Source organism: Seriola lalandi, unplaced genomic scaffold (genome assembly GCF_002814215.2).
Source record: "Seriola lalandi dorsalis isolate HSWRI2012SDOR001 ecotype SW California unplaced genomic scaffold, Sedor1 jcf7180002054553, whole genome shotgun sequence".
Taxonomy (NCBI): Eukaryota; Metazoa; Chordata; class Actinopteri; order Carangiformes; family Carangidae; genus Seriola; species Seriola lalandi.
In genome coordinates, this window is record NW_019525106.1 from 338367 (window position 1) to 352503 (window position 14137).

Here is a 14137-nt window from a genome sequence, read left to right on the forward strand (position 1 = left end):
TCTCAATGTCATCATTTCCCCCACAGCCAGGGCAGGAACTGGGTCAGACAGACTCACAGACGGATAGATGGGCCCCAATGGGGCTCAAACACAGGTAGGAAAAGGGAAGCTAATGTCCACGAGAGGCACAGAGGGAGACGAATGAAAACAGAGAACTCATTAGCAACTTAGTGCTTCATATGAATTTGGGTATTTGGATTGTTCTGTCCGTTCATGCGGTCTGAATCAAAGAGTCGATGGGTCATTGTCAACAAACTTGCACTCTCATACAGTAGCAGGATGCTGCCAATGAAGGATAATTACCACTTCAGCATGCAGGGTATTGAAACCGGATCCCTTATCAGCAGCAGAGGCAAAATGGCAAAGTCCTCTAGTGCCTTACTGATAACATCTTTCATTAATGAACTGTGGTGGCAGCCTGCGTAGCTGCAGCACGATCACCTGTAATGTAGTCGAACAGCTGCTGCCAAAGTACAGGGATCTACAAGTCCTAATTGGGCCAGTCCTATAATGTAAAGGAAGGTTAAAGTTAGAGATTTAAAAGTGTGCAACAGGGTGCCAAAGCCTACTAATAATTCAATTCGACACAATAATTGAGTTCAAACACAAATGCTATCAACAATTTTCTCCCATTTAGCATTCAAACTCAATGCACTGCTGATAGAAATGTCTGGCAGTATGTACAGTATTCAAGCGCAGCATGTTTTACACCTTTTTATCCTCCCAGACAAAGAGAGCAAGTCCTTTCACCAGAAACTTAATTCTGGATAAAAGCAGCCTATTTAAGAATTAAGATGATTCAAGCTGTGGCTCTGGCAACATAAATAATTCAATGATTCCTCTGCTCATTGTCTCCATGTCCATGTCCCTCCTTGAACAAACTTTGCATAATACAGTATATGGCTGTGTGTGTGTGTGTGTGTGTGTGTGTGTGTGTGTGTGTTTGTTTAAGAAAAAGCAGGAGAGACAGAGTAGAATGTTTTCCCATATTTGTTCGTTTGTATGTGTGTGTGTATATGTATATGTGTGTGTGTGTGTTTGTGTGTGTGTGTGTGTTCTGCAAACAGCCACTAAAAATCAAATGGACAAGGCAGACAGGACAGAATGGCTCTCCCACAGACTGCTGCTGTGGGCTGGACACTTGTTTTGTTTTCTCACAGGAAGGGACAGAGAAGATACGAGTGAAATTAAAGCTCACAGAGACATGCAGCTTTGACCAACACAATACATCATACTGAGCAGCATGTGTTCTGTAGAACTTCCTAACTTGACTTTATAACTTTGTAATTATCAGGTTGAACAGTTTTTTTTTTTTTCATTACTGCCAACTGCATTTACCTCTGGTGGGAATATAACTTATTTGATTATGGAGCAACAGAGTAATATTTGATTAAAACTGTAGTCACTGTAGTGGTTAACAGTCATGTCAGTAGAAGGGAGTGTTTGCAGCTGTTTAAATTGTGGCAATTTATTCTCAGCATGTAAGGCAAACCTGCACAGACCAGACAGCAGTGTTTTCTGAATGTGGCAAAGACACTAGTGTGTTGAGCCTTTTAATGTGCAAGAATGGCATCAAAAAATGCAAACTTGCTGCATCGTTACCTCTTGCAAATATTAAAAAGTGGCAACATTATCTAATGTGGTATGAGATAAAAGTGTTGTCGTCCCAATTCTAATGTCAATGTGTGTTTAAATATATCCATCTTTACTGTCATCCATCTTCCACTGCTTTCTTGCACCACTGTCGTCAGATTCAGACAGAGAAGAGCAGCAGTACACAGGGAACTTCCCCTGAAGCAAGATGGTTTCTTCTCCAGCAGTGAGCTAGCGCACTACTCCCACAGGTGGCACAGAGTCTGTGCTTTCTGACAAACACAAACTTCATTTCATTCCTGAGGAGGATGTTGGACTGAACTCCTACTGTGTCACAACTTTCTCCAAGCTTGGAGCCTGAGAGAGAGGCAGTTTTAGATCAGTATAAAACATGTTAAGATACTGGTAATGCAAGATATAAATACTTGATTGCCACTAGAGAGACCTGAGTTCAATCACATTCACCAGTAGAAATTCTTCCAGCCTGGTGATACATAGGAATCAGTTGTACTTAAGTACAATGTCCATTTTATGTGACTTTATACTTTCACTATGCTACATTTCAGAGGGAACTACATTTATTTGACAGCTTTAGTTACTAGTTACTTTTAAGAGGAAGATTTTACACAATTGATAACATAACAAGCTTTTAAAATACAACACATTGTGTAAGATTAAAACAGCAGTTTCCAAACTTGGCTTGTAACATCTCATAAAAAGCAGTGTGTAGTTGGGGTCTCATTTCAGATGTTTATGAGTTAACAGCTCCACCAAATAGTGAATTTTTTTCCCTCTAAACTTCTTATACGGTTTTATTTCAATAAATGTTGAAATGATCCAATATCTCTCCCTCTTTATAAAACTGTATATTAAGTAGTTCAAACCAGCTGCCTACACACTAATGTTTCAGTATTGATCATCTAATGTTATAATAATATATCAGTCAGAGGGACAAAACCAGTTCTTTTAATTAATACTTTTATTACATTTTGATGCTAATAGTTTACTTTTACTTAAGTATTGTATTGGATGTTTACCTGTAATGGGGTATTTTTACATGGCTCTATTGGTACTTTTACTTAAGGACCTCGATACCTCTTCCACCACTGATAGCAATTAACACAAATAGCAATGTTAGCAGTTTGGTGGGAAGCCAGTGTGGGATCATATCTTTGTACCTTTTATAGCAACGTGATTTGTATGGAGGGGGGTGGGACTATAGAAGGAGATTATTATCCTGCACCTGTGTTTCATTCTGTTGGGTGAAGATTCTTAATGGCAGCTGACACAAATACTCCATGTGTATGGAGAGGAGGCATGTGGCTTTCTACAGGGAAACTGGGCATTCTCCAAATTACAGAAAAAGGGGAAAAAATAGTCATTAAAACAAACTAAACATGTCATACATACTGCAAATTAAAACCGTTTTAACTGAACGAATGACATTTCGTCAACGTGCCTGAACATCAGTTATGTAAACTGGATTTAGAGCTCCAGCTCCAATGACAGTCACATCAGTGGCTTCCTTTTGAGTGCAGCCTGTCTGGACTAATAACCAAAAAATGTATCTGCTCATTTTAATGGTACTTTAGCATTGTGCTGCTCAGCTGCTCTGACCTGTCACGTCAAAACTGGCTTAGGGCTACAGATGGAATGAAAAAACACTTTTTCACACCACAAGTCTGTCCAATGAAAACAACATAAAGAATATTTGAGCACAGAAGCTTCACTGTATGTCTGTTGTTTATATACATGCAAAAATATCGGCCACACGATTTAAAACCCACAGTGTTATTCAGTCGTCTTGTATTTACTTAAGAAATATGCTCCTATGCACTTGCCAAATGTTGCCCTGTGAATGAAGTGACCAGACTGTACATCACGCGATGAAAACCACAAAGCGCCACACCAGAGTCCCCTCACCAGTTACACACATGGGCACGCACAGCTGCTAGAGCCATTGGAGCTTCAGACAGAGAGCAGGGGCTATTTGCAGATGGCGAGGACAAACATAGGTTTTATTTTTGTTCCCACCACAAGTTCAAACAATATGTAAATGTCTGCTTTTTCCATGAGCAGACTCCTACAGTATAATAAGGCCAAAAACTATGGCACATTTAACTGTGTCAAGATCTTTAAAAAGGCTCCAAGTCAAACTGCTTCATGCCTATGTGCAAGTTTCATTGGATTGCATACCACACAGTGTATATCAAAGTTAAAGCACAATTCTCCCCAGCACTGCACTGTACAATACTCTATTGTGGCTCATTATACAAAATGAAAAGTCAAGGTGGACTAATCATAGAACTCCCCAGCTACATTAGTGTGATGTAAAGGGCTAAAACTCATAGATGTTAATGTATACACGGTATACATGTGACACAAAGACACATTACACAGAGCTGATAGTTAAATTATCCTTAATTAGTGGTAAACAATACAAGATAGGAAGATAGGACTAAGAAAAAGAGAGTTGTCTGACACTACAAGTTCAGAGGGCATAATATCTACAATAAAGATGTAAGAATAATTGATGATAAATTAAATAAATAAAAATAACGCATCACCATTGAGCTACTTTCCTGTCTTTGTTTGACTGATCAGTACAATGGTCCCATTAGAACTTAGATATTGGCTGCCACAATCAAGTAACATTGTTTTTAAGAGATAAATTCTGCCGACATTAATCCCTCTAATTCTCAACAACTACAGACAAACACTAAGACAGTGTGTCTCCTCACTTGTACTGCTGGTGATCCTTGGTGCTGCGAGTCTTTGCCATGAAGCGTTCGGCCAGTTTCTCCAGGTTTCTGGAGTATTCCATCTCAATCTCTGCCTTCTTCCTGAAGAAGTCCTGGAGGTCCTGCAGCAGCTGGACCCTCATCTCTGTCTGCTGGTCGAGACATTTCTGCTGCTCCACTAACTGGGCCCGGATCTCTGAAGGAAAGCAAACACGCACAAACACACACAGACACACACATATCAGAATGAAGCCAGAAGCTGAAGGGTGAAAATGAGGTTTATACATTCCAGTCATGCAGAAAAATCTGTACAAACAGTTTGTTTACATAATAGTAATATAATGTACCGTGACCATCTTTGAAGTATGGACTCTCAATCATTGCAGATACACAGAGTCTTTTACTGAGCATACTGTAGACTGCAAAGACACCAACATGCAGAGAGCACCCAAACCAGGCAAAAGTCGAGAGTTTCATCATGTCATAGTTTGGCCAAATCACAAACATTACCTAATTACAAATTATTAAATTTATCACTGTTTATCATCTATCGCTCAAAATCTATTGATTGGTAAAAATAGGACCAAGAATTTGCAAGGCAAGCAGCTTCAGTACAGCACATGTACACATCAGTACAACAGAATGGTCAAATGCTGCTTATTATCCCTTAGTTATGGGTCCTCTGAGTGTTTGTGGAGATGTGAGGTTGGCAACATTGGTCTCAGGTGTTTCATTAAGGCTGAAAATAACTAAGATGAATGGAACCCGATTCCCACCAAATCCAGAGTTACAGCACACAGCAAAGTGAGCGCGCGCACGAACACACACACACACACACACACACACACACACACACCCTCATCAGTGTCTGTGACTGAAAACCCAAGCCACTTGAGAAAGCAGAGGAGCGACAGTGAGTCTCGTTTAAACCAGTTGTATGTGCAGGTAAATTACCCTTTGAGGTCTTTTCTGAGGAATCATGCCTGTCAGAGTGCCCTTCATTTACATTTACACACACACACACACACACACACACACACACACACACACACACACACACACACACACAGTTTCCTCCGTGTGTCCTGTCTGGCTAGGGCCATGTATAATGGATTTCTCCTAATGGGCGGTAGCCTGGGCCAGACATCTTCAGCAGAGGAAACAGATTAATGAGGTGATTTAGAGCCACACAGAAACCGATAGAGAGGGGCACAGAGTGATCCCTCATATCAAAGGCAGAAAACACTAAAGCTGCTACATGCCCTCACAAATTATTTGTACAACTCACTGGACTGGGTGTCATTATAAAGGTAACATCTTGTAAAGTCTTACTGCCTGTTTCTTGGCATGCCGACAAATATTGAAAGTAACAGTCAGCTAAACAGGGCAAAGATGGCTTCTTCATGGCAAGGTTTAACATGTATCACATTTTCCACACTTATAGCTGATGAGGTAATGATAATGCAAACACCAATCTATAAAGATCAAGTATTTAACAGTCAGTAGGACTGTCCTTTGAGAAGAGCATCAAGCCTGATTAAAACTGCTATGAAATACGTGCTGTGGAGAGAATGAAGAAAGTATAAAGTGCATGTGAATGCAGCACATTCACTGGCACAGGTTCATTGAGGGCCCACAAGAAGTTCTGTGTCACTCAAACAACACTTTGTCCAATATTAAATTTAATTCTCTGACTCAAGACATCGTGGGTTGAAGACATTGTTTGGCTCTAGGCTATTAAACCCATTTATATAACAGAAAAAAAACAGAAGATTTTGCACTCTGTGACACCGAGATACTTTATACAGTAGAGCTAATTAATTATGAATCTGTTTCAGTCTGATCTCAGCTGTCTGATCAGCTACCGTGATCTCTCTTATGAAAAATGCAGCACTGTTAGGTCTCTAGTTGCATGTTAAAATCAACAGTTTTCAATTTGTTTTGTTGTTTTCCTTAATCATGGTTACATGAGCACTGCCTAAAATCAAAGCATATTTTAGAATACTGCTAATTAAGCATGGCTCTCTTAGGCATTTGTCAATTTTTTAAAAGTTGAACACCGCTCAGGAATATTACCAGTGCTGTAAATATAACATATAAAAATGTGTGGGGGGGCTTTAGTGACATGACAACTGTATTCAAATAAATCTGTCTTTTATTTTTTAACTAAATAAAAAAAATACTGACTCCTAATATTATGATCTGCACTTGAGATTTGAATTTGGCCCATTTGAACGAATTCTGATGATAAAACCTTATAATATTGTTTTCTGCAGTTGTCCTCTATATTAGAGTTGAATAGCAGCTCTGCCACAATTACCAGCTTTCTGGATGCCACTGTGTATCAGTTTTACTTTTGGTTAGTCAGTTTAAAAATTGCCCTGTTGAGTGTCAGTCACTGACAGGAGGGTTCAGCTTGTGACTTCACCACATAAAATGCGTTGGCTGTATTTGTTGCTGATAGACTGTAATTTTAGGCACTGACTATTGTTCCTCCTTTGATGACTATAAGATCTGTGTCACTGCTGACACATGCTGCTGCCAGTTTACACTTTCCAATTTGCTGTACGTAATTGGCTCATTGAGTATTAGCGTTTCTGCAATACTAAATCGGAATCGAGTAGTCTCTGCAATTGTGATTTACTTCTAGTAGAGAAAAAATCCTCCTGTTTATCTCCATGAGAATCTCAGCTATTGTAGTCAACATCACTTGAAGTAGAGACTGAACCCAGAGAGCTGAGGGAAAGACAACAGATAAAGCATAGGCTTGGCTAAGAGTTTCCTCGTGGCCAACCTGATGCTAAATGAATAATATGGTAGTTAAGCAGATAAGTATTTGACAAGACAATTAGACAGCATCAAATGTCTTTTGCAAAAAAGCCAAAAGATCCCTGAGAGCCTTTAAGGGAGACCAATAATAGTTCAGCCTGTCAAGCTACTTAATGGCCAATCAACTGCTGACTCAATTAGAAAGCTTCCAGTCTAAGAAGACCGAGAGCTACACTTGTGTGTATGAGCGAGCGAGCGAGCGAGCATGGACATGTATCCTTAATGCAGTAATCAAATTACCAAAAGGCTCGGCTCCATCCATCAGCATTAAATCTTCTCACAATCTTGATAAATTAGTCATTTACATCAGGTCTATTGGAAACTGTTGATTATTTTTTGCATTTTCAAGTAGCTGCTCCTTCTTTCTGGCACAGGAAATAAACCACTTACGAGACAGATGGGACACAAGGGAGGCGTTTCTGCAATACTAAATCTGAATAAAAGCTTATCACAGCATTTAAACTCTCCACCACATTGAACCATGAACATCATGAGTGTGGACAATGGGATTTCAACAACTAAGTAGTGCCTTGATTGCAATAAATAACTCAAAACTTCAACATTAAGAACAGCAGGCAACAGACAAACAGGGAGACCACCAATGAGCATTAAGAAGGAGGTGGGTTAAAATGTGATTGCATTAAAGTCCGCTAGGCCTTTTTGATGAATGAGTAAAAACTTGCAATTGCTTCAATCTCCAGAGGATCTGGGGATTAAAACAAAGCTACAATGGCATTGACACAAAGGCGCGTACTGGAACATTTAACACAATTACATTCATGAATGCACATGGAAACTCATTAAGTCATTCACTTTCATAGTCAAACACTGGCAATTGAAGCTACAGCACCAAGTTAAAGTATGAGGGAATTAATGCTAAAAGAAAACCACCTGTCAGAGGAAATTACACGTCCGGCACTTTCTGAAACTAGGATGCACTTTGGTAAAAAAAAAAAAAAAAAAAAAAAAACAGCCGCGAAACAAAGTCAAACCAGGGCCATGACCACAGCAAGGCAGTTCATTTTAGAAAAGCACTGTTTTCTCATTTGGGCCCTCCTTCCTTAAACGGTAAGCTGGTGTCTTTGATTTAAAAGCAACACCATATGCGTAGCAATGTCATAACTGCTATCCATATCCACTGGCATGTCAAACAACCTTTGTGCATGTTCTACCTGGATGTACCAGGGTGAAGCACGTTTTAGCCTTAATGTGTCGATCTTACCTCTTACCAGGTGATGGCTATAATGCACAATTTTGTAGTTTGCCAACCAAATGAGAACTAAGGATTTTGCTTTTCATACTATTCTGACTGTGAATATTCACATGTAAATACACAAATATTCACGTGACCTCTGATTATGATATGAAAATCACATGAAAGAACGAGAGAAAGTTAACTCATCCCGGAGGCAAATACTTGAAATGAATAACAAAATTACTTTAGAGTTTGAGGACAGCTAAACAGCTCCCTTTGATCACACTGATGCTTCATCTAAATCCCCCACTGCAGGCAACATCAGCTGTCTGACTGGTTTCTTACAAAACTAACACAGACAACATAGATTTACATGTGTGACCTTGCACTGTATTTAAAAATTGACCCACTGTAATCCAAAGTTTTCCTTAATCAGGATCCATATTACTGTTACAGCGAGTGTTGCTCTACTATTACATGGTGCATTCCTGCCGTTCTGAGGTCATCTGTATGGTAAACACGTGTAGAGGCTTCTATGCCGAGGGATTTGGGTGTGGGGAGTGTGTGTGGAAGGGGACATCAAAGCCCTCTGTGATCCCTTTTAAACTGGGGGACGGAGGGGAGATGAGAGCACCTGTGCACTGTGTTGAGAAATGACGCTACAGAAGGAAACAACAGTGTAACGTTGTAGAAAAATTATAACAGTGTGTCCCTACATTTCTTTCTCTGTATCTACTGAGGATGCAAACAGTCTGACAAAGCTCTACAGGCTTGTATAACCATATTCAGGTACATGTTGCCACGTGTGGATAGTGGCTTGCAGAATTAAAACAGGGTCTATAAAGCTGTCAGCAACAAATCCAGCTGACTGATGGACATCCAGTCAATGTGGCCCCGAATGCACATGATGTCAATATAAACAAAGAAAGAGCACTGTTTGGTCTTTGTGGTGATCAGTTTGGACCAAAGCCCTTTTGTTTCTGGACTGGATGTTATCCAATTGCTCCTTTGGAGGCCACATCACATACTTCCCATAACCCCATTCACAGCGACAAATATGTCCAAAGTTGCAGTTCAGAATGGCTTCTGATTTGCCAGATAGGCCTGTTCTATTGTCAAAGAAACTGCAGTGTAAGCAGGATGGGTACTGACCCACAATGTTGACCTACAGAGAGAGAAACTGGGCTTCAGTAAAAACAACTCACCCACTGTCAGAGGGCCAGAGAGATAAGTTTTTTCTTTCTCTCTTGAACTCTACAATATGTTCTCCCCTGCTACTCTCAATTAACCTTGCTATGAATCAATCTGTCTAAAAACCATCTGTTAAGTTAGCTGAGAGCTTCAATGTATTCCTCTATGGGTACCAGAAAAGATTATAAACTCTCTGAGAGTTTCTACAGTTTCTCTGAGTTGATTACAAGTCTCCACCAGCAGCTATCTGGGACATGCTGTACCACATCAGTCCCAGGGCTGCATTTCCACATGTAGAGTGGCTGATCAGCAGCACCTGAAATAGCAGCTGAGGCCTGGGGAGGGACGATACAGGAGGGTGCCCAGCCCCACCATCTGCTTCAGATCTAGGGTTTGGGAATAGTGAGGTTGTCTGTGCCTCTTCTGGAGGCTGGATACAAGACAGGATAAATACCATCAAAGGTAATTACGAAACGGCCGATCAGTTTTTAACGTAGCACAAGCTTTCAATTACTGATGGAGGGGGATCACATGCCAGAAATGGCGAAGTATCTACAGTACATCTTCTGACATATTTTGTGTATACTGTTAATCCAACAAGAGCCAACTGCCATACTTAATTATAGCGGGGCTATCAGTCATGTTAATGCTTCTCTGATAAAAGCATTCCATGTGGGAAAAATTATAGAAAAAGTAGTTTCATCCAAGCAATTAGATTGGTAAAAGATGTGCCTACCACGTTGCTAATTTCCAGTGAGCATGACTCACTGTGCACTGGGCTGGTTTTTATGTTGAGTCTCGTGGTAACCAGGGATCTGTTGTTTGATCTAGTTTACCTTCTAACGTCTGCACACATTTTGTTAAGAGCTTTTCAAACAACAGACAGTACAGTCAATCATTTGCATTGCTGTCTCTGTTGTTAATACATTAATGTGCCAGAAGCAACTGAATATCTTTCTTTGAATAATCAATGCAAATCATGTGACAAGGTTGCTCAGATTAGATATTGAAAGAGAAGAAGGATGCAGGATGCAAGATTGCAGATATAATGCGAAAGATATTAAGTTGGACTCATGCCTGTGGCAACACATGGCACACACCTGTGCCAGGGAAGCCACCACCAGCACAATGTGCAAAGTTAGTCTTCAACAGATCTCCAGGCGCTTTATGTTAGATGTTCAAACCCAGATGTAAAATTCACTCCTGTAAGCACTCTTGGCCATCCACCTCTCCTTCTCCCTCCTCACCTGAAGCTTTTTCTGCCCTCTCTCTCCATAATGTTGATGACAGGCAGATGAATGGGAACTAAAGGCTTGCAGGGTTTAGTCCTGTTCAACCAGGCTGCCATGGAGTGTTGGTGATATAAGGCCAGGTGGAATGGCGTGCTAGGCCCTCAACCAGATGGGGAGACACTTGAGGGACTGCTAAACTAAGCACTGACAAGAATAGTGTTTCCCATACATTGATTTATTTGTGGCAGCCTGCTACAATATTGACACCAACAGCCACTTATTGATTATCTATTTTTACCTCCACCATGCAGGTTATGTTTTCACTCATGTCCGTTTGTTTGTTGGTTTGTTAGTTTGATTGGAAGCAGGATTAGGCAAAAAGTAGAGACCTGATTTGCACTGAACTTGAGGGATAGAGCATGGACCACAAAAGAAACCATTAAATTTTGTAATAATAATGTTTTCTATAAATTAGATTTTTTTTTTTCTCAAGTCCGATATATGTTCTTTGGCATTGACTTTGGGGACTGGGCCCATTGGCTAATAACAATCAACCATCACCGAGCCAAACCAAAGTCAGCGAGGTTGTTCTTTGTTTGACATAACATGAAGCAATGGAGTTTTGCATATTGTTCAGTTATTTATTTGTCACAAAGCTCTTGCCAATTAAAATATTTTCATTGGAGTACCTTATATACAGTATTATCTATCACCACAAATAGAATCTAATTCTGTGGGAAACACCGTCAAACATCATGTGACTGATGGAGGTATATTTTAAAATTGGTCACTTGTTCTGCATAGTTATAAAAGGCAAAGCATCGGACTGAGCAGTATCATCAGAGGAGCAGACAACACAACTGCTCTTTGAAGTTGGAAATGAGAAAAGTAAATGTAACAAACCAGGAATTTGCTTGAAGCACTTGGTGCTATGTCAACAAATGGTGGCATTCTGTGCCCACATTTAGTGTGTTATGTCTATATTTTGGCCTTAAGCTGTTGTTACCACTAATGCTACTATAGTAAAAAAAAAAAAAAAAGGCAACAAAAATCTTTTTCAATGATTATTTTTTAACAGAAACATTTTACGATTTTTTATGAGAACTCAAAAAATAACACTGAGTCAGACCCACAGCCAGAGATGATCTGTAAGCTATCATTGTAATCGTAGTTTGCTATGGGCCAGCGCCCATTGCTCACTTGACCTACATCATACTTGCTGTAGCACCCTCAAGAGTCTCCCAGATGGGACAAGTTTTTCCATTTGACACACCTGACTCATTTGGGCCAATAAGGCATGACCCAGAGAGTCACACACAGTACACTTGTAAATAACACTGTGCTCTGACAAAACCTGACAAGGTCACAAGGCATTCTTCTGAAGGAGGAACTGTGTAGTGACTTCATTACGTTGGTGGTTTCCCATGTGGTAAGAAATTCATCATGTGCTTGGTATGTCAGACTTTGCCAGAGGGGGATGCCACCCCCTCTGGCTTACATCCGGACATGACTGCTTGAATGTGTCACTCCTGCAGTTGTTATCTCAGATTACCTCACTACTGAGATTACATTACTGATATGCAGGTCTTCTATTTACCAACATGTGTCATATCCACTCTGTCTGTGATGAAGCATATAAACCAGTGAAAAGGTGAAAAATCAATAAATATAGCTGTCAGGGACACAGTTACAGCTTGAAGTACACTCATCTGTCTGAACTAACACAGTGCTGCCAACAAGGCTCAACAGATTCTCTCCGATCACATAAAGCACAGCCAAACTACACACAACACACTGCCAGCTTTACTAAAGCATTTTATCTCAAAACATTACAGAACTGGCAAAGTGGGCCGCATTACAACATCTGACTGACATGTTAGCAGCTTCCAAAACCACAGAGAGGCTTCCAATGGAAGTACTGCAGGCTACTGTGATCCAGAGAATGACTGTTAATTCAGAGTGGAAAAGAGCCTGGCCCATCGTCCTCTGCTTCTTTCAAAAGCACCGAGCTAAACCAACAGGAGATTTTATGATCCAATAGTATGGCTCTACTCATGAGAAGTGACTTAAAACAGGCATGTTTTACAGCAACATATCTGCATGGAAGCTTTGTTTGTTGGTCACTGGTGCCACATCCATCCTGCTGAGGAGAGGAAGACTAACAGCTGTTATTTGATTTCCACATGCATGCGTATAAGTAAAAGGAACACACAAGGCCCCTGTACACAACTTAACAGACAGAGGTAAAAACAACAAAAACAAGAATAAACACACACCAGCTACTTCTCTCGACAACTCCAATACACACACAGGAAATGCAGTGGTTGCTGTGATTTGAGTTCTTGTGTTTTCTCTTGGGCTCGGGAGTATTGTGGGCGGCAGACCCATAGAGCTCAGGTTCCTTCCTGCACTCTGATTTTTATAGTCTGATTCAGAAACAGCTCAGCCACGGCAGCTAACTGCGCTTACTGTTCAAACACAATCCACTCCAGCAGTCAACAGACAGATGTGAGATGCGGTACGATTCTCACTGAGCAAAATATACACTTAAATCTATGTCAGTTCCATTCAACAAGGTCGTATTTAGATGTGTAATTTCAATAACTGTAATGTAATAATGTCTGCCAATTAGATTTAGCTCTGTCAAAAAGGCATAGCAGCCAAAAAGCCATTGTTGCTAAGGCAACGCCCCCACAAACGAGAAGCCTGCAGCGAGCAGGAGAGAGATCAATCACCGCTGACATTGTGGTGGCCTGTAAGGACCATCGTTTTGATCCAAACAAAATAAGAGTGTGAGGAGCTGAATGCTGGGACAAGTAAGCACACTTTAGAGGCCAGGCTGTTTATTCAGCTGCTGGTTAACATCTAGACATGCTGTTTGATCTGGACACCAGTTTGGTGTGTTTGGTCCGGCCGAGATTTGTGTGGCTTGATGTGTGCTTGTGTGTGTGTGTCGGTAAGAGTGTGTGTGAGCTTTAATTCTGCATATTAGTGAGTTGATATATGCATGCATCTTTTTGTGTGTACACTCTTAAGGGATCTCTTTTGGATGTCAAATATTCACCTCTGTACACATGAAAGGTTCTTCTGATAATTTTGTAACTTGCTCATTTGCAAGCGACAGCAGCCACAGTCAACTTGGATTCACAGTGATGGTTACCCAAACACAAAAGGAGCCAACTGCAGTATTTTCAAAGAAACCTTGAAAGCCTAGAGGGGGTGAGAATTTGACACTTGAAAATTAGATTTTCGGCAGAACAACCCTAACAGAATGAGCGAATGTGCTTCACTTTAGCGCTTCAGGCTGAGGATGATAAAAAATGTGGACGAGCAACGCTCAGGACAGGAAGTGGTTA

At 40.6% G+C, this 14137-nt stretch overlaps 1 protein-coding gene across 3 annotated transcripts in view; it reads right to left on the minus strand.

Annotated features, from left to right (window-relative positions):
- Positions 1-14137, minus strand: part of srgap1a (SLIT-ROBO Rho GTPase activating protein 1a) — a 79136-nt gene that overhangs the window by 45233 nt on the left and 19766 nt on the right. For all 3 annotated transcript variants that reach the window (XM_023415491.2, XM_023415490.2, XM_087176402.1), the window contains exon 2: positions 4335-4530. In XM_023415491.2, coding sequence (XP_023271259.1) covers positions 4335-4530 — 196 coding nt within the window. The remainder of the gene's footprint in view (positions 1-4334; positions 4531-14137) is intronic.